The sequence below is a fragment of the Myotis myotis genome, unplaced genomic scaffold (assembly GCF_014108235.1).
Source record: "Myotis myotis isolate mMyoMyo1 unplaced genomic scaffold, mMyoMyo1.p scaffold_m19_p_4, whole genome shotgun sequence".
Taxonomy (NCBI): Eukaryota; Metazoa; Chordata; class Mammalia; order Chiroptera; family Vespertilionidae; genus Myotis; species Myotis myotis.
This window is the reverse complement of record NW_023416346.1, coordinates 80,758,065-80,779,311: the sequence shown is the minus strand read 5'-3', so window position 1 is coordinate 80,779,311 and position 21,247 is coordinate 80,758,065. Positions and strand designations below refer to the sequence as shown.

The 21,247-nt window shown below is 42.6% G+C and overlaps 1 protein-coding gene across 1 annotated transcript in view; it reads right to left on the bottom strand.

Moving 5' to 3' along the window:
* ERCC6L (ERCC excision repair 6 like, spindle assembly checkpoint helicase) overlaps window positions 1–16,816 on the bottom strand; it is a 68,199-nt gene extending 51,383 nt beyond the window's left edge. Inside the window, exon 1 of the mRNA XM_036305865.1 lies at window positions 16,717–16,816. Within this exon, the coding sequence (XP_036161758.1) occupies window positions 16,717–16,784 (68 nt within the window). The 5' untranslated portion in view covers window positions 16,785–16,816. The remainder of the gene's footprint in view (window positions 1–16,716) is intronic.
* Between the last annotated feature and the right edge of the window lie 4,431 nt (window positions 16,817–21,247).

The window sequence follows — 21,247 nt, the reverse complement described above, 5'->3', positions numbered from 1 at the left end:
TACAATTGCAACAAAAAAATTAAGATACCTAGGAATAAACTTAACTAAGGACGTAAAAGACCTGTACTCAGAAAACTACAGGACATTGAAAAAAGAGATAGAGGGAGACATAAACACATGAAAGAACATACCGTGTTCATGGATTGGTAGAATCAACATCATTAAAATGCCCCTAGTACCCAAAGCAATCTACAGATTCAATGCAATCCCCATTAAAATACCAACGGCATATTTCAAAGATCTAGAACAAAGGCACCAAAAATTCATCCAGAATATAAAAAGACCCTGAATAGCCACAGCATTCCTAAGAAAGAAGAACAAAGTTGGAGGGATCACAATACCAGATATCAAGCTATATTACCAAGCTATGGTTCTCAAAACTGCCTGGTACTGGCAGAAGAACAGACATATAGACAAATGGAACAAAACAGAGAACTCAGAAATCGACCCAAGCCATTATGCTCAATTAATATTTGACAAACCAGGCAAGAGCATACAATGGAGTCAAAATAGCCTCTTTAATAAATGGTGCTGGGAAATTTGGTCAGTTACATGCAAAAAAAAAAAAATGAAACTAGATCACCAAATTACACCATACACAAAACCAAACTCAAAATGGCTAAAGGGCTTAAATGTAAGACAGGAAACCATAAAAATCCTACAAGACTCCATAGGCAACAAAATAGCAGACATATGTCTTAGCAATATCTTTACTGATACAGCTCCTAGGGAAATGGAGACTAAGGAGAAAAATAAACAAAAAGGACTACATCAAAATAAAAAGCTTCTGCACAGCAAAAGAAACCATCAACAAAACAACAAGAAAGCCCACTGCATGGAAGAACATATTTGCCAATGCTATTTCAGATAAGGGTTTAATCTCCAAAATTTACAGAGAACTCATACAACTTAACAAAAGGAAGATAAATGATACAATCAAAAAATGGGCAAAGGATCTAAGTAGACACTTTTCAAAAGAGGACATACAGAAGGCCCAGAGACATATGAAAACATGCTCAAAGTCACTAATGATCACAGAAATGCAAATCAAAACCACAATGAGATACCATCTCCCACCTGTCAGAATGGCTATCATCAACAAATCAACAAACAACAAGTGCTGGCCAGGATGCAGAGAAAAAGGAACCCTCCTACACTGCTGGTGGGAATGCAGACTGGTGCAGCCACTGTGGAAGACAGTATGGAGTCTCCTCAAAAAACTAAAAATGTGTTTGTGTGTGTGTGGGGGGGGGGTTGTTGTTTGTTGTTGTTTTTTAAAGATGGCGGCTGGCAGGACAGAGCTGAGGGATAGGAAATGAGTGAGTGAGGGGATGAAAGGAGAGTGTGTGGATGTGTGTGGTGTGTGTGTGTGAGTGAGAGACAGTTAAATCTGGCAGGAGCAGCAGAGGCTGGCAGACCAGGCTCTCTGGGACAAGGAGAGACTACCACCACTGCAGGCACTCCCCGGTCTGCCGGACTCGGGCACGGAGCCCACGCCATCTTAAAGAGGAGAGCGACCTCTTCTAGAAACTTATCAGCACCACCACCCAGACAAGCCTTGGACACTGCCCGGAACCCAGACGCCACTCCAGCCAAAATCCTCCTGCCACACCCGCAGACTCCCAGACCCTGGGATCTCCACCTCCATAGGAGCACCAGTAAGCGCCTGCAGCAGTAAGTGCAGCCTCCCCCCCGCCCCAAGCTGCAGACCTCCAACATCACATTCGCGAGTCTCCAGTGCATAGGTCTCCGAGGCACACCACTCTATAGACTTCTCTTAGAAGTCACTGTGAGCCCCAACTGGGTGTGATTTTGTACAGACATAGGCGCACTGCCCCCCAGTAGAAACTCTGAATTCCCTATGCCTGAATAACTGCCCACACACACCCACCTGCGCAACTTTAGCACCAGGGCCCCACAGAGTGCGTCAGAGCTCAGTGCCGGCACTACCACATTTGCTTATTCCCCCTCAGCCCATCTATCCACAGGGCACTTTGGGAAGCCGTAGTGAGCCTCTGCTGGGTCTGATCTTGGACAAATAGGGACGCACTACCCTGGGCAGTAGAAATTCTGAATTCACCCATCCGGGATACCTGCCCAAAGACGCCTCGATTAAGCATGCCAGGGCCCTTCAGAGTGCTTCAGTGCGCCTGCGCTAGCAAACTCACTGTGGGTGCTCCTGTGTGCCACCACTGGGAACACGCACCTATCCACCTCAGGTAAATCAGCAAAATCTGAGTTTCCCCACCCGACAGCTGCAGAACTCTGGATACTACAGTTGCATGCTTTTCCAGCATGCAGGTCTCCCAAGACCACTGCTGCACAGGCAGCCCTGGGGCCCCGCTGAGAGCCCTGCTGGTCGTGCACTTAAACAAACAGGGGTGCACTGCTGGGCTGTAGAAAAGCAGAATTCCCTCTTCTGGGATACCTGCCCACAGACACTGCAATCCAGTGGCTTCAGTGCCAGGGCCCTTCAGAGTGTGTCAGTACACCCTGCTGGCAAACACACCACAGGTGCCTCTGTGAACTGCCATGGGGATCATGTGTATCCAACCACAGAGGCACCAGCAAAAGCTGAGTCTGCCCACCCCACAACTACAAAACTCTGGACAACACAGTCACACCTTTCCAGAACGCAGGCTTCCTGAGCCCCACCACCCCAACAGACAGTTCCTGGGTGCCACTGTGAGTCACCGCTGGGCACGCGTGATTTCAACCAAGGGCACAAGACAGCAAAAATTGGGACACCCCCTCCACGGCTGCTGACTTCTAGACACCTCAGTTGCACCATTCCAGCGCTCAGGCCTACATCAAGAGAACTCAAATAGCTCAAGTAGGGAGCTACACAACACTACCAAACCCAAGAAACCTGAGAGGTCACACCAGTAGCACCATACCCAAAAGAAACTGGGTAGCAAAGCAATCGGAGCTACAATTAAAACATTACAGCAAAACATGGGAAGACAAAAAAGCAATCCACAAAGGAAAGAAAAAGAGGAATCACCAGAAAGGGAATTAAATGAAATTGAGGCTACTAACTTATCAGAGAAAGAATTCAGAGTAATGGTTATAAGGATGCTCAAATGGCTGGATGAAAAATACACACAACTCAATGAGAATTATAAGGAGCTGAATGAGAATGTCACCAACATGAAAAGGAACCAAGAGGAAATGAAGAACGACATAGCTGCAATAAAGAAAACAATAGAAGGCTTAAACAGCAGACTAGAGAGGCTGAGGACCGCATCAGCGAGTTAGAAGACAAGGTAGGAAAAAAAATACAAACACAGGAGCAACTGGAAAAAAAAACTTAAAAAGCAAGAGGAGAGCCTAAGGGAGCTTTGGGACAACGCAAAACGAAACAACATTCGCTTAATAGGGGTACCAGATGGAGAGGAGGAGAAGCAAGGAATAGAAAACCTGTTTGAAGAAATAATGACAGAAAACTTCCCTGATACTGGCAAGAAAAAAACTACACAAGTCCAAGAAGTACATAGAGTGCCAAGCAAGATGAACCCCAAAAGACCAACACTAAGACACACCATAATTAAATTGGTAAACACCAATGACAAAGTAAGAATCTTAAAGGCTGCCAGAGAGAGACAGAAAGTTACCTACAAGGGATTTCCTATTAAAATATCAGCTGACTTCTCAACAGAAACACAGCAGACAAGAAGGGAATGGAATGAAAAATACAAAATGATGCAAAGCAAGGGAATGAATCCAAGAATACTATACCCAGCAAGGCTATCATTCAAAATTGAAGGTGGAATCAGGAGCTTCACAGACAAAGAAGGGCTAAGAGAGTTTATTACCACCAAACCACCAATGCAAGAAATGCTAAAGGGACTGCTGTAAAAAGAAGAAACAGAAAGACAAGAAGAAACACAAACATTAAGAACAAAAATGGCCACAAACAAGTACTTTTCAATAATAACATTAAATGTAAATGGATTAAATGCTCCAACAAAAAGACACAGGGTAGCTGAATGGATAAGAAAACATGACCCATATATTTGCTGTCTGCAAGAGACGCACCTCAGAACAAAGGATTCACACAGACTGAGAGTGAAGGGATGGAAAAAATTTTTCAGGCAGATGGAAATGATAAAAAAGCTGGGACTGTGATGCTTATATCTGACAAAATAGACCTCAAAGTAAAGGCCATAATAAGAGATAAGGAAGGCCACTACATAATACTAAAGGGAGCAATTCAACAAGAAGATATACCTCTGGTAAACATATATGCACCCAATACAGGAGCACTCAAATACATAAATCAACTTCTGGAAGATATCAAGGGAGAGATCGATAGCAATAGAGTCATAGTAGGGGACTTTAATGCCCCACTGACACCACTGGATAAATCCCCTAAACAAAAAATCAGCAAAGAAACAGCAATCCTAAATGACTCACTAGATCAGATGGACTTAACTGACATCTTCAGAACATTTCACCCCAAAGCCACAGAATATACAGCCTCCTCAAGTGCACATTTGTCATCTTCAAAGACAGACCATATATTGGGTCACAGACAAAGTCTCTTCAAATTCAAGAAAATTGAAATCATTTCAAGCATCTTCTCAGACCACAAAGGCATAAAACTGGAAATCAAATACAACAAAAACAATCCAGAAAAATCAAACACATGGAGACTAAATAGCATGCTATTAAACAACGACTGGGTTACCAGTGAGATCAAAGAAGAAATAAAAAGCATCATGGCAACAAATGACAATGAAAACACAACAATCCAAAACCTATGGGACACAGCAAAAGCAGTCTTGAGAGGGAAGTTCATAGCTCTACAAGCCTACTGCAAGAAACAAGAAACAACGAGAATAAATGACCTAACTCTACAACTCGAAGAGTTAGAAAGAGTGCAACAAAAAAAGCCCACTATAAGCAGAAGGAAGGAAATAACAAAGATCAGAGTGGAGATAAACGACATAGAGACCAAAAAAACAACACAAAAGATCAACAAAACCAAGAGCTGGTTCTTTGAAAGGATAAACAAGATTGATACACCTCTAGCCAGGCTCACCAAGAAACAAAGAGAGAGGACCCAAATAAACAAAATCAGAAATGATAGAGGCGAAATAACAACAGACCCCATAGAAATACAAAGGATTGTTAGAAAATACTATGAACAACTCTACTCCAACACACTGGACAACCTGGACGAAATGGACATATTCCTAGAAAAATACAACCTTCCAAAACTTAATCAGGAAGAATCTAAAAATCTCAATAGGCCAATAACTATGGAGGAAATCGAAGCAGTAATCAAAAAGCTTCCAGCAAACAAAAGCCCGGGGCCAGATGGCTTCACAGGGGAGTTTTACCAAACATTCAAGGAAGACCTAAAACCTATCCTCCTCAGACTATGTCAAAAGATCCAAGAGGAAGGAACACTTCCCAGCTCATTCTATGAAGCCAACATCACTCTAATCCCAAAACCAGATAAAGACAATACAATGAAAGAGAATTATAGGCCAATATCCCTCATGAACATAGATGCCAAAATCCTCAACAAAATTCTAGCAAATCGGATCCAGCAGTACATCAAAAAGATCATACACCATGACCAAGTAGGATTTCTCCCAGGGATGCAAGGATGGTACAATATCCGCAAATCAATAAATGTGATACATCACATAAACAAATTGAGAGAAAAAAACCACAGTCATATCAATTGATGCGGAAAAAGCATTTGACAAAATCCAACACCCTTTCTTGATAAAAACTCTCAGCAAGATAGGAATTGAGGGATCATACCTCAACATAATAAAAGCCATATATGACAAACCCACAGCCAACATCATAGTCAATGGGCAAAAACTAAAACCATTACCCCTAAAAACAAAAACAAGACAGGGATGCCCCCTCTCACCACTCCTGTTCAACATAGTACTGGAAGTACTAGTCGTTGCGATCGGACAAGAAGAAGAAATAAAAGGCATCCAGATTGGAAAAGAAGAAGTAAAACTGTCCCTTTTTGCAGATGACATGATACTGTACATACAGAACCCTAAAGACTCCATCAAAAAATTATTAGACTTAGTAAATGAATTCGGCAATGTAGCAGGATACAAAATTAATGCTAAGAAATCCATGGCATTTCTTTACACCAATAGTGAACTTACAGAAAGTGAAACTACGGAAGCAATCCCATTTACCATTGCACCAAAAAAATTAAAATACCTAGGAATAAACTTAACTAAGGAGGTAAAAGACTTATATGCCAAAAACTACAGGACACTGAAAAAAGAGATAGAGGAAGACATAAACAGATGGTAGAATATACCGTGTTCATGGACTGGTAGAATCAACATCATCAAAATGTCCATACTACCCAAAGCAATTTATAGATTCAATGCAATCCCCATTAAATTACCAACGGCATATTTCACAAATCTAGAACGAGCGTTCCAAAAATTCATCTGGAATAAAAAAAGACCCCAATTAGCTGCAGCAATTCTGAGAAAGAACAAAGTAGGTGGGATCTCAATACCAGATATCAAACTGTATTACAAAGCCACTGTTCTTAAAACAGCTTGGTACTGGCACAAGAACAGACATATAGATCAATAGAATAGAATAGAGACCCCAGAAATCGACCCAAACCACTATGCCCAATTAATATTCGACAAAGGAGGCAAGAGCATACAATGAAGTCAAGACAGTCTCTTCAATAAATGGTGTTGGGAAAATTGGACAGATATATGCAAAAAGATGAAACTAGACCACCAACTCACACCATACACAAAAATAAACTCAAAATGGATAAAAGACTTAAACGTAAGACGGGAAACCATAAAAATACTAGAGGAATCCACAGGCAGCGAAATCGCAAACATATGCCGAAGGAATTTCTTCTCCGATAATGCACCTAGGGCAATGGAAACTAAAGAAAAAATAAACAAATGGGACTACATCAAAATAAAAAGCTTTTGCACAACAAAGGAAACCATCAACAAAACAACAAGAAGACCCACTACATGGGAGAACATATTTGCCAATGATACCGCCGATAAGGGTTTAATTTCCAACATTTACAGGGATCTCATGAAACTTAACAAAAGGAAGATAAACAATCTAATAAAAAAAATGGGCAACGGACCTAGATAGACACTTCTCGAAAGAGGACATACAGAAGGCCGAAAGACATATGAAAACATGCTCAAAGTCACTAATTATACGAGAGATGCAAATCAAAACGACAATGCGTTATCATCTCACACCTGTCAGAATGGCTATCATCAGCAAATCAACAAGCAAGTGTTGGAGAGGATGTGGAGAAAAAGGAACCCTTCTGCACTGCTGGTGGGAATGCAGACTGGTGCAGCCACTGTGGAGAACAGTATGGAGCTACCTCAAAAAACTAAAAATGGAACTCCCATTTGACCCAGTGATCCCACTACTAGGAATATATCCCAAGAAACCAGAAACGCCAATCAGAAAGGATATATGCACCCCTATGTTCATAGCAGCACAATTCACCATAGCTAAGATTTGGAAACAGCCTAAGTGCCCATCAGCAGATGAATGGATTAGAAAACTGTGGTATATATACACAATGGAATACTATGCTGCGGTGAAAATAAAAAAAAGGAACTCTTGCCTTTTGCAACAGCATGGATGGAACTGGAGAGCATTATGCTAAGTGAAATAAGCCAGTCAGAGAAAGATAAATATCACATGATCTCACTCATTTGTGGATTATAGAGAACAACATAGACTGATGAAAAGGGACAGACCCAAAGACTGAGAAACAGCGATCTGGCTATCAATTCCCAGAAGGAAAGTAGGGGAGGGCGGGGGTAAGGGGAAGAGATCAACCGAAGGACTTGTATACATGTATATAAGCCAAACCAATGGACATGGACAACAGGGGGATGGGAGCATGACTGTGCGGGGCGGGGGGGGGGGGGCGGAGGTTGGGGGTTAATGTGGGGGATGAGGACACATTTGTAATACCTTAACTAATAATAAAAAAAAGAAAGAAATAAAAGGCATCCAAATTGGAGAAGAAGTAAAATTGTCATTATTCGCAGATGACATGATACTGTACTTAGGAAACCCTAATGATTCCATCAAAAAATTATTAGACCTAATAAATGAATTTGGCAATGTAGCAGGATACAAAATTAATGCCAAGAAATCTATGGCATTTCTATACATCAATAATGAACTTACAGAAAAAGAGACTTAAAAAGCAATCCCATTTACCATCGCACCAAAAAAATTAAGATACCTAGGAATAATCTTAACCAAGGAGGTAAAAGACCTATACACAGAAAACTACAGGACACTGAAAAAGGATATAGAGGAAGACATAAACAAATGGAAGAACATACCATGTTCATGGATTGGTAGAATCAACATCATCAAAATGTCCATACTACTCAAAGCCATCTATAGATTCAATGCACTCCCCATTAAAATACCAATGGCATATTTCACAGACCTAGAACAAACTTTCCAAAAATTCATGTGGAATAAAAAAAGACCCCAAATAGCTGTAGCAAACCTGAGAAAGAAGAACAAAGTAGGTGGGATCTCCATACCAGAGATCAAGCTGTATTACAAAGCCACTGTTCTCAAAACAGCCTGGTACTGGCACAAGAACAGACATATAGATCAATGGAATAAAATAGAGAACGCAGAAATCAACACAAGCCACTATGCTCAATTAATATTCAACAAAAGAGGCATGAACATACAATGGAGTCAAGACAGCCTCTTCAATAAATGGTGTTGGGAAAATTGGACAGATACATGCAAAAAAATGAAACTAGACCACCAACTTACACCATATACAAAAATAAACTCAAAATGGATAAAGGACTTAAACATAAGATGGGAAACAATAAAAATACTAGAGGAGTCTACAGGCAGCAAAATCTCAGATATATGCCGAAGCAATTTCTTCACTGTTACTGCTCCTAGGGCAATGGAAACTAAAGAGAAAATAAACAAATGGGACTACATCAAAATAAAAATCTTTTCACAGCAAAAGAAACCATCAACAAAACAACAAGAAAGCCCACTGCATGGGAGAACATATTTGCCAATGTTATCACTGATAAGGGTTTAATCTCCAACATTTACAGGGTACTCATATAAGTTAACAAAAGGAAGTAAACAACCCAATCAAAAAATGGGCAATGAACCTAAATAGATACTTTTGAAAATACATCCTGCATATCAGATATTTTCATTGCGATTCATAACAGTTGCAAAATTACGGTTATGAAGTAGCAACGAAAATAATTTTATGGTTGGGGGGTCACCACAACATGTGGAACTGTATTAAAGAGTCACGGCTTTAGGAAGGTTGAGAACCACTGCTATGGAGTTTCCTCAGAAAACTAAAAATGGAACTCCCATTTGACCCAGTGATCCCACTTCTAGGAATATATGCCAAGAAACTAGAAACACAAATTAGAAAGGATATATGTACCCCTATGTTCAAAGCAGCACAATTCAGCATAGCTAAGATTTGGAAACAGCCTAAGTGTCCATCAGTAGATGAGTGGATTAAAGAACTGTGGTACATCTACACAATGGAATACTATGCTGCGGTAAAAAAGAAGTTCTTACCATTTGCAACAGCATGGATGGAACTGGAAAGCATTATGCTAAGTGAAATAAGCCCGTCAGAAAAAGATAAATACCATATGATCTCACTCATTTATGGAATATAATGAACAACATAAACTGATAAACAAAAACAGATCCAGAGACAGAGAAGCATCGATCAGACCGTCAAACCTCAGAGGAAAGGTAGGGGAGAGTGGGGGTAAGGGGGAGAGATCAACCAAAGTACTTATATGCAAGCATATAGACCTAACCAATGGACACAGACAACAGGGGGGTGAGGGCATGAGTGGAGAGGATAGGGGGTAATGTGGGGATAAGGACACATATGTAATAACTTAATAAATAAATTTTTATTTGTTTTTTTGTGTGTGTTTTTTTGCTTAAAGTATTACAAAGGGTATTACATATGTGTCCATTTTTCCCCCCGCCCTAGACAGTCAATAAATTTTTAAAAAAACAAAATGACACTGCGTTATCATCTCCCACCTGTCAGAATGGCTATCATCAACAAATCAACAAACGACAAGTGCTGTCTAGGATGTGGAGAAAAAGGAACCCTAGTGCACTGCTGGTGGGAATGCAGACTGATGCAGCTACTGTGGAGAACACTATGGAGCACCGGTTCTCAACCTGTGGGTCACGACCCCTTTGGGGGTCAAATGACCCTTTCACAGGGGTCACCTAAGACCATCGGAAAACACATATATAATTACATATTTTTTGTGATTAATCACTATGCTTTAATTATGTTCAATTTGTAACAATGAAAATACATCCTGCATATCAGATATTTACATTGCGATTCATAACAGTAGCAAAATTACAATTATGAAGTAGCAACAAAAATAATTTTATGGTTGCTGTCACCACAACATGAGGAACTGGATTAAAGGGTCACGGCATTAGGAAGGTTGAGAACCACTGCTATGGAGTTTCCTCAGAAAACTAAAAATGAAACTCCCATTTGACCCAGTGATCCCACTTCTAGGAATATATGCCAAGAAACTAGAAACACCAATTAGAAAGGATATATGCACCCCTATGTTCATAGCAGCACAATTCCGCATAGCTAAGATTTGGAAACAGCCTAAGTGCCCATCAGCAGATGAGTGGATTAAAGAACTGTGGTACATCTACACAATGAAATACTACGCTGCAGTAAAAAAGAAAGAGGTCTTACCATTTGGAACTGGAGAGCATTATACTAAGAGAAATAACCCAATTAGAGAAAGATAAATATCACATGACCTCACTCATATGTGGGATATAATGGTTAACATAATTTGATGAACAAGAATAGATCCAGAGACAAATGGCAGGAGGGGATGTTAGAGAGCAACCAAAGGACTTGTATGCATGCATATTAGTAAAACCAATGGACAGACACTGAGGCAGTGGTGGCTTGCCGGGGGTGGGAATGGTTGGAGGGGTGGGGTCAATCAGGGAAAAAGGAGACATATGTAAAATTTTAGACAAAAAAAAAAAGGGTAAGAGGCTTAAGAAATATAATCAAATGCTGCATATGGACCTTCTTTGGATTCTGATTCAAACAAACCAATTATAAAAGACTTAAAAGCATTTCAAAAATCCTATGTAATAAAGAGTTAATATGCAAACTGACCCTCACGCCATAATGCCGTCACAAGATGGCGGCACGCACAGTGCGGGGCGGGGCCAGCAGCTGCTCTACACGCTTCCACTGAGGTTCCTGGGCTTCCACAGGGGTGCAGGGATGCTGCCGGCCTCTCCACATAGCCTGGAGGCAGGGACTCGGAGCTGTCCCGCCACACACTGGCCATGCAGGGCGGGACTCTGGGCAGTCCCATGGTGTGTGTGTGTGTGGGGGGGGGGGGTCCTCATGAGATTTCGCGGGACGGGTCACTAGTTGAAACATAAATTGTGGCCAAACCGGTTTGGCTCAGTGGATAGAGCATCGGCCTGCGGACTCAGGGGTCCCGGGTTTGATTCCGGTCAAGAGCTTGCACCTTGATTGTGGGCACATCCCCAGTAGGGGGCGTGCAGGAGGCAGCTGATCGATCTCTCTCATCAATGTTTCTAACTCTCAATCCCTCTCCCTTCTTCTCTGTAAAAAAATCAATAAAATATATATTTTTTAAAAAATTGTGTATTAGCTGATATCAAATAATTAGTTTATTTTGTTAGGTGTAATATGGTATGATGGCTTTTAAAATTACGTTCTTTTTCAGAGATGCATACTAAGTATTTGAAAATGAAATGCCACGATGCCTGAGAATTTAACTTAAAGTACATTAGAAGGAAAATGCGATTGAGGGCATGAGGAAGAATCAGCAGAATCTGAGAAGCAGCAACCAGTGAGGTAGGAAGAAAATCAGAAGAATGAGGGGTCCTAGAAGCCAAATGAATCAAGTGTTTCATGGAGAAATGATAAACTCTGTCAAATACTGCTGGTAGGTCAAGGAGGATGAGGATTAAAAATTGCCCATTATTTACTTATGTGAAAGTGATTGGTGACCTTGACAAAATCAGTCTGAATAAAGTAATAAGAGATGTGGGTGATAGGAAAACAGAGAAAAAAGAGCAGATGGGTGACAGACGAGAGAGTGGACAACAATCAAGTGGGTGACAGAGAGAGAGGATGACACAAACAGTGAGTGACAGAGAAAAAAGGTGGGAAACATAGGAAAGAATGTGGTTGACAGAGATAGAGGATGGGTGACTGTGCCAGTCATTATTTATTGCCTCTCAGTTCCAAATTCACTCCGCAGTACCTGTTCTGTGATAATGGACAGAATTCCTTTAAGCGTCTCTCCTTTACAGCCAGGACAATGTTAAGTTTTCCCAGTAGAGGGCGCCTGAAGGACACTGCAGGAGAAAGGAACTCTCCTGAAGTTGCCAGCTGCTGCAGCACAGTAGGTCAGCCACACACTAACAACATCCAGTCCCTCAATGACCTTGAAGCATCCACCTTGCCAAGAAATGATTTTCTTGCAGCCCTCTCTGAATGAAAACTAGTTCACTCAGCAGCTCACCTATGCTCCAAGCCCCACCCCTTTCGCTTGTCTAAGCCAGTGGTCGGCAAACTCATTAGTCAACAGAGCCAAATATCAATAGTACAACGACTGAAATTTCTTTTGAGAGCCAAAATTTTTTAAACTTAAACTATATAGGTAGGTACATTGTTATTCACTTAATTAGGGTACTCCTAAGGCTTAGGAAGAGCCACACTCAAGGGGTCAAAGAGCCGCAGTTTGCCGGCCACGGCTCTCGGGTACCAAAATAGATTGTCCTTATTTCGTATAGCCCATTCATTTCATAGTTTAATAATTATTTATATTAAAATCCATGCTTTAACATACTGTATGACTTCTATTCTTGATTGGACCCAGAAAGATACAGTGACAGAGAAAAAAGGTAAGTGACAGAATGAGAGAATGACAGAAAAAAGTAGGTGACAGGGAAAGAGTGGATAACAGAGAGAATGGGTCATAGAGAAACAGAGCTAGAGAGTGGGTAATAGAGAAAGGGAGAAGGGGTAACAGAGGTACAGAGTGGGGAGGATGACAGAGAAAAAGAGGGTAGGTTGACAGAAACAGTAAGTGTGAGCAGGTAGATGACAGTGTGGAACAGGTGGGTGACAGAAAGAGAGAGGGGTGAGCAACATAGAGAAGGGGGTAGTGGGTGACAGAGCAAGACAATGAGAGCGCGAGAATGAGTGCCAGAGAGAGACAATGGGTGACAGAGGTGGGTGACACAGAGGGAGAGATAACGGGTGACAGAAAGACAAAGAGACAGAAGCGGGGAGAAGAGAGAAAGAATGCCAGAAAATGAAGGGGCAAGGGTGAGGGGAGCAACAGAGAATGGAAGCATGGGGGTACAGAGAGCACAAACAGACAGTGGGCATCAGAGTGAGAGGGTGGGTAATAGAGGAGCTACCGGGCTGGCATCACCAAGGGAGAGCAGGATTGACACCGAGAATGTGTGACAGTTACCATATGTGACAGAAAATGAAGGTGTGAAAAAAGAAAGGTGTGCAGAGAGTGTGTGACAGCAAGTTTCAAAGTTTTCTTTCATCTTTTAGGCAGGGGAGGAAGAGACAGGGAAGGAGAGGGACAGAAAAGGGAGGGAGAGGAGGAGGGAGAAATAGAGAGAGAAATTGTGTGAGAATAGGATTATGCCAATGAGCAGAATTATGAGTAAGAGAGAAGGTAAAGAAGGCTGTGTGTGGGATTTGGGAGAGGATGGAAAACACTGAGAAAGATTAGGAGTAAAAGAAGAATTATAAGACTTGCGGGGTCATGAGAGATGGGATGTCTTGAGAGACAAGGAAACTGTGAAAGAAAGGTATGGATTGTGACAGCAAAAAATGACTGTGAGATAAGGGGGTGACTGTTGAGGGGAGTAGGAGAGAGACAATTTGAGAATGTTCTGAAGAAAGCACTTAGGAGCAAGTGAGAAACAGATGCCAGCTTGAGAGACAGTGTTAAGGAACCAGTGCACAGTGCAAGCTGAGAGGCCCACTTGCTTGCTCACAGAAAGGAGGGAAGGAGACTAAATACCTTAAGCCTCACCACCATTTTCCAGATGAGAAAATTGAGGGTCAGAAAAGTCAAGTGACTTGTTTGAGGTCTCCCAGCTAGCAGGTGACAAAGCCATAATGTGAAACCCAAATGACCCAACTCTAAAGCCAGCACTCGCACTGGCTGGTTTTGCTCAGTGGTTAGCACCAGTCCACGGGCCTAAGGGTTGAGGGTTCGATTCCCCATCAAGAGTCAAGGGGACTACCTTGGTTGCTAGTTCCCCAGCCCCAGTAGGGGCACATGCGGGAGGGCAACCAATCTATGTGTCTCTTTCACACCCATGTTTCTCTCTCTCCTCCCCCTCCTCCCTCCCTTCCACTCCCTCTGGAAATCAATGGAAATAAATAAATAAATAAATAAAGCCATCACTCTACCACACCACACTGCCTCTCTCTGTTCCCAAGTCTTCCTTAAGGAAGTCATGTAACTTAGTCCAAAAATGTACTTTTACTCCTCTGTAAGGTCTTTTGGCTTTTAACAGCTTTAAAACATTGTTTTTCTGAAAAGGGAGACAGAACTGTTCACTGCCCCAATTTATTTCTTTGGACTACATCAAAATATAAAACTTCTTAAAAAAGTCCTCATAGACACAGACAACCGTGTGGTGATTACCAGAGGGAAAGCGGGGTGGGGTTGGTACCAGAATAAGATAAAGCGGGGATAAATGGTGATGGAAGGAGACTTTGCTTGGGGTGGTGAACATATAATACAATATATAGATGATTAGCATAGAACTGTACACCTGAAACCTATATAATTTTATTAACCAATGTCATCCCAATGAGTTCAATAAAAAAGTATATTGAAAAAAATTAAATTAAAATTAGACTAAATTAAAAAAAATAAAACTGTACATCAAAGGACACAATCAACAGAATGAAACGGCAACCTACAAAATGGGAGAAAATATCTGCAAATTATATATCAGATAAGGGGTTAATATCCAGAATATATAAAGAACTACAACTCAACAACAACAACAAAAGCTACCCAACTGAAAAAAGACTTGAATAGACATTTCTCCAAAGAAAACATACAGATGACCAACAGGTATATGAAAAGATTCTCAACATCAGTAATCACTAGAGAAATGCAAATCAAAACCAGAATGAGATACTACTTCACTATCATTAAGATGGCTACTAACAAGAACAAAACAGAAAATAAGTGTTAGCTAGGATGTGGAGAAACTGGAACCCTTGTGCACTGTTGGTGGGAATGTAAAATGATGTAGCTACTCTAGAGGACAGTATGGCAATTCCCCAAGAAATTAAAAGTAGAACTGCTATATGATCCAGCAATCCCACCTTGGATATATATCCAAAAGAATGGAAAGTAGGATCTTGAAGGGATATTTGCAAACCCATGTTTACAGCAGCACTATCACAATAGTTAAGAGATGGAAGTAACCCAAGTGCCCATCAATAGATAAAGAAAATGTGAATAATGCAGACAATGGAATATTATTGCATGTTAAAAAGGAAGGAAATCCTGTCACACAACACTACATGGATCAGTGGTTCTCAACCTTCCTAATGCCGCGACCCTTTAATACAGTTCCTCATGTTGTGGTGACCCCCAATTTCATTGTTACAAATTGAACATAATTAAAGCATAGTGATTAATCACCAAAACAATATGTTTTCCGATGGTTGAGAACCGCTGACATGGATGAACCTTGAGGACATCATACTATGTAAAATAACCCAATCACAGAAAGACAAATACTGTATGATTCCTCTTATGTGAAGTCCCTAGAGGAGTCAGATTCACAGAGACAGAAAGTAGAATGATGGTTGCCAGGAGCTGGGGAAGTGGAGAATGAGCAGCTGGTGTTTAATAAGTACAGAGTTTTAGTTTTACAAGATGAAAAGAGTTCCGGAGATGGATGTTGGTGATGGTTGAACAACAATTAATATATTTAATACCACTAAAGAATGGTTAAGACAAATTAGGTTAATACAAATTTTATGTTGTGTGTATTTTACCACAATTTAAAAATACTTTAAATGCTTACTCCCACATCACCAAGCCCTCTCCACCTTCAGCCATCTGCTGAATGTTTCCTCATTTTTCAACACAAATGTCTCTTCCTTTTATGAGGTCTTCCTAAGCTTACCGACCCTGTAGTTGGCCATTCCCTCCTTGAATGCCCATACTATGCCTTACACATTCTACCTCTTACAGCACTTATTAAACATTATAAATTTACCTATCCCTTTCCACTATTCGATTATAAGCAATTTGGGGAGGAGGCCAATATTTTAGGCCTGGGGCTTGGTAAGCTGGAAAGACTCAAGGAAAGCTGCTTGAACAATTGAAATTCTGGCTCTTAAGGAGTTCATAAAAGTGAGTCATTTGATTCTCAAAGGGGGCACTGGGGAGCTCCCGGGCTTTGGAAAGCTGAGCAAATTCCCGCGCCCTAATCGCAAAAGGCTCCGCCTCAGCAGTTTTAGGCCCCTGGGAGGGTCAGAGGGCCCTCCCCCCGACTCCTCACCCCCACTCCCGTCCAGAACCTGCGAGCTAGACCCGCCCAGCGGCCCAGACATACCTCAGGTAAAGAGCAGCCAGCTCTGGGCTTAAAGCCTCGGCGTCTACAAACCCTTGGGACGCCTCCATGACCGTCACTTTGGGTCCTAGTTATCTCCTCTAGGAATTGAATTTCTCGCGCTCCCGCCCTGCGCATGCGCCGTGCACGAGGAAGGGCAGGGCGAGGAGCAGGGCCAACCATTGGCCACCGAGCTAGTCAATCCCCCCAAGTTCCGGCATCAGCACCTGAGTCCAGCCCACAAAAGTCGCGCGCCTGCGCCTAGGCTTGCTGGAGCTAAGAGGCGGTCCGGCCCCCCCCCCCCCCCCCCCCCCCCCCCCTGCAGCGCGGGGTGAGCGTGTCCTCTTTTTTCCCCCTACCATTTTCAGTCCAATCCAAACCCTGCTGAGGCTAATCGTCTGTTTGCGTGTACGTGTGCGTGTGCTATCCTCGCGAGTGGAGTAGACTGCATGAGGTGATGTCAGTCATAGCCACTAGAGACCTCCTCCCCAGACTGCGACCCAAATATCATTCCTTCCCCTGCCTGGCGCTGGAGCATGCTTTGAATTCAAACACCCAAGGAGGCATAATCCCATGAGTCACACTGAAGAAGGGTTTCAAGAACGGAGCCAAAGCCCTTATTTAAGAAATAAGTAATGCTGTCCTTATGGTCACCATTTCTTCAGAAGCTCCAACTGAGATGCATATTTTCAAAGGCAGAGCTTAGGGCTTCCAGAAACATGGTGATTGAGTTAATGGCTTGTTTTGGCGATGCAAATAGGTTATGAGACAACAAAAAATGCCCTTGCTCATAAACTGGTAAGAACATGGACATAATGATTCCTCGAGGCACAATTAACATTCAGTATTTGAAAAGTCACCTATTGGCCCAGTCATATGTCTACTATATGTCCAGGGAATTTTAGCTTTTTGTAAATTTCATAGACCATTAGGCGTTTGTTTATTTTTAAGGTTTTTTTCTTTCTTTCTTGTTTTGCTAATCCTCACCAGAGGATATTTTCCCATTGATCTTTAAAGAAATTGGGAGGGAAGGGGAGACACACAGAGAGAGAACCATTGATGTGAGAGAGACATCGATTGGTTGCCTCCTGCACACACCCCTACCAGGACCCAGGTACAACCAAGGTATGTGCCTGTGATCAGAATCAAACCAGTTGCCGAAACCGGTTTGGCTCAGTGGATAGAGCGTTGTCCTGCGGACTGAAAGGTCCCGGGTTCGATTCCGGTCAAGGGCATGTACCTGGGTTGTGGGCACATCCTCAGTAGGAGATGTGCAGGAGGCAGCTGATCGATGTTTCTAACTATCTCTCTCCCTTCCTCTCTGTAAAAAATCAATAAAATATATTTAAAAAAAAAAACACAAAAAAAACAGTGACTCTTTAGTCCATGGTGTGAGCTTGTTAGGCATTTGCAAAGGATTTTAGAGAAGATGGTTTATATATTTAAACTCATCTAAAAAAGAGGGAATATGCGCATTGACCATCACACCATAATGGTCAAGATGGCTGCGCCCACAGCTGAGGCCAAGTTCCCATAAGGAGCCTTAACGAGCAATCAGCAGGGACCTGAGGCTGCATGGCGCTGGGCCAGGGCAGGGGACCTGAGGCTGTGCCCCCTGCCAGATGGGGCTTGACAGGGAACCTCAGGCCATGCCCCCCGCCCGGCAGGGCTTGACAGGGGACCACAGCGGCCAGCAGGGCTTGTCAGGGGACCTGAGGCTGTGCCCCCTACCCCGGTACTGGGCCAGGGTACCTGAGGTCACACCTTATGCCCCAGTGCTGGGCTGTGGGACCTGAGGCCACGACCCTCGCCCAGCGGGGCTTGACAGAGGACCTCAGGGCGCACCCCCAGCCCAGAGGGGCTTGACGGGGGGGCCTCAGGCCATGCCCCCCGCCCCAGCACTAGGCCAGGTGACCTGAGGCCACGCCTCCCAACCCAGCGGGGCTTGACGGTGGTGGGGCCAGCCAGGTCTGGATCTAGCCCAATGGGGGTGGGGCCGGCCAGGTCTGGGTCTCGCGCAATTTCAAGGTGCATGTGGGTGGGCAGGGACTTGACTTTGGTTCCCGTGGTGCACCCCAGACTCTGACAGGAGGAAGATTTTCATATATATCTTACTAATGTTCTTTCATCTCTGACACTTCTGTTATAGAGAAAGGGCAAATAGCAATATTAAAATATTTCCTCTAATTAATTCCCTTTTAATGTGCATGAATTTCCTGCACTGTGTCACTAGTATGTTCATATGGCTTTAGGCCCTCTCTCAAGAGGGCTTTTAATATACTACTACTACTATCCCCATTTTTCCGACATGAAAACTGAGGCTCAGAAAAAAAGGTGGCTTTGCCTAAGTTCCCAGAGCTGGGAAATGGCAGAGCCAGAATTAAATACCAGCTCTATGTGGACATAGGTCTGTGCTCCTTTACTGTAACCTGCTACCTACTGGAAAGAAAAGGGAAGTGATAGGAAATGAGATGGATGAGATCGCTGGAGACCAGTTTGGAAAGAGTTTGTTTACTCTGCTAAAGTGTTTGAATCGAGCCTACAATGGAGGCAAGACAGTCTCTTCAATAAATGGTGTTGGGAAAATTGAACAGATACATGTAAAAAATGAAACTAGGCCACCAACTTACACCATGCACAAGAATAAACTCAAAATGGATAAAAGACCTAAATGTAAATCAGGAAACCATAAGACTCCTAGAAGAAACCATAGGCAGCTAAATCTCAGACATCTCGCATAGCAATATGTTTATAGATACATCTTCTATGGCAAAGGAAACTAAGGAGAAAATAAACAAATGGGACTACATCAAAATAAAAAACTTCTGCACTAAAAGAAACCATCAACAAAACGAAAAGGGAGCCCACTGTGCGGGAGAATATATTTGGCAATGATACATCTGACAAAGGGTTAATATCCAAAATATATAGGGAACTTATGCAACTTAACAAAAGGAAGACAATCTAATTTAAAAATGGGCAAAGGACCTAATTATTCTCCAAAGTGGACATACAGATGGCCAAGAGACATATGAAGCAATGCTCAAAAGTCACTGATCATTAGAGAGATGCAAATTAAAACGACAATGAGGTATCACCTCACACCTGTCAGCATGGCTACTATTAACAAATCAACAAATGACACGTGCGAGCGAGGATGTGAATGGGAACCCTAGTTCACTGCTGGAGGGAATGCAGACTGGTGCAGCCATTATGGACAACAGTATCGAGTTTCCTCAAAAAAAGTAAATATGGAACTGCCATTTGACACAGGGATCCCACTTCTGGAAATATATCCTAAGAGACCTGAAACACCAATCAAAAAGAATGTATGCACCCCTATGTTCATAGCAGCACAATTTACAATAGCTAAGATCTGAATACAGCCCAAGTGCCCATCAGTAGATGAGTGGATAAGAAAGCTGTGGTGCATTTATACCATAGAATACTATGCAGCAGTAAAGAAGAAGAAGCTCTTACCATTTCAGACAGCATGGAGGGACCTGGAGAGTATTGTGCTAAGTGAAATAACTCAGTCAGAGAAAGACAAGTATCGCATGATCTCACTCACATGTGAAATTAACAAAATAAACTGGTGAACGGAGTGGATCCAGAGACATGGAAGCATGGACCAGAGTGAGGAATCTCAGAGGGAAGGCGAGTGAGGGTGGATGGGTAGGAGGTAATCAACCAAAAATCTTGTATGCATATATGCATAACCCATGGACACAGACAGTGGGGTGGTGAGGGCCTGGGGCAGGGGAGGGATGTAGGGGGCCGATGGGGGAAAAAGGGGACATATGTAATACTTTCAACAACAAAGACTTTTTAAAAATAAAGTGTTTGAATCACTTCTTTTCTGGAGGCAATTTTGGACTGCTGTAGGTCAAGAGTGCAGGTGCCCTGGGTACCCAAAGGATGAGTGAGGTGAGAAGGGATGGTGGGGAGAATTCCACAGAAAGGAAAAGAGAGATGGGAGCACAATAATCTTTATCGTAAGTCTGAGGAAGGCCATCTCTAGTTGTGCTTTTAGCTCAGTGTCTGCCATCATCACTTATATCCTTGGAACTGTTGAGAACTCAAGATGAAGCAAAACAGAACCCCAATTGCTGTCTTAGGCAGCTGCCCTTCTGTGGTCTGTGGAGAAAAGCTAAAAGGAATTCTCTCAGGAATTCCTGCTTTCCTACTGGCAGTGATCCCCAAAGGCCCTAATCACTGGGAAGAAAAGACCAACCCTTGGCTTGCCTGCCCTTAGGTTATTGGATTTTTCTCAGGTGCCATTTTCACACAGCCACAGTACTCCCCTCTTCTTTAAATCCACTAAATCCTCCAGCTCTCCTTCCCTCCACCTCAGTCCTTAAGTAGCTGCCCTTTTCGGTACATTCTGGTGTCCCAGCTCCCACCCCAGGGTGCCAATGACCCAGAAAACTCACCACCTAGTCCTCCTTTGTAAATGGTCACACACATTCACAGACCCAAAATAAGAGAAAAGTTGGGGAGGATTTAGAGTAGGTAAATGGGGGAAACAAAAGAG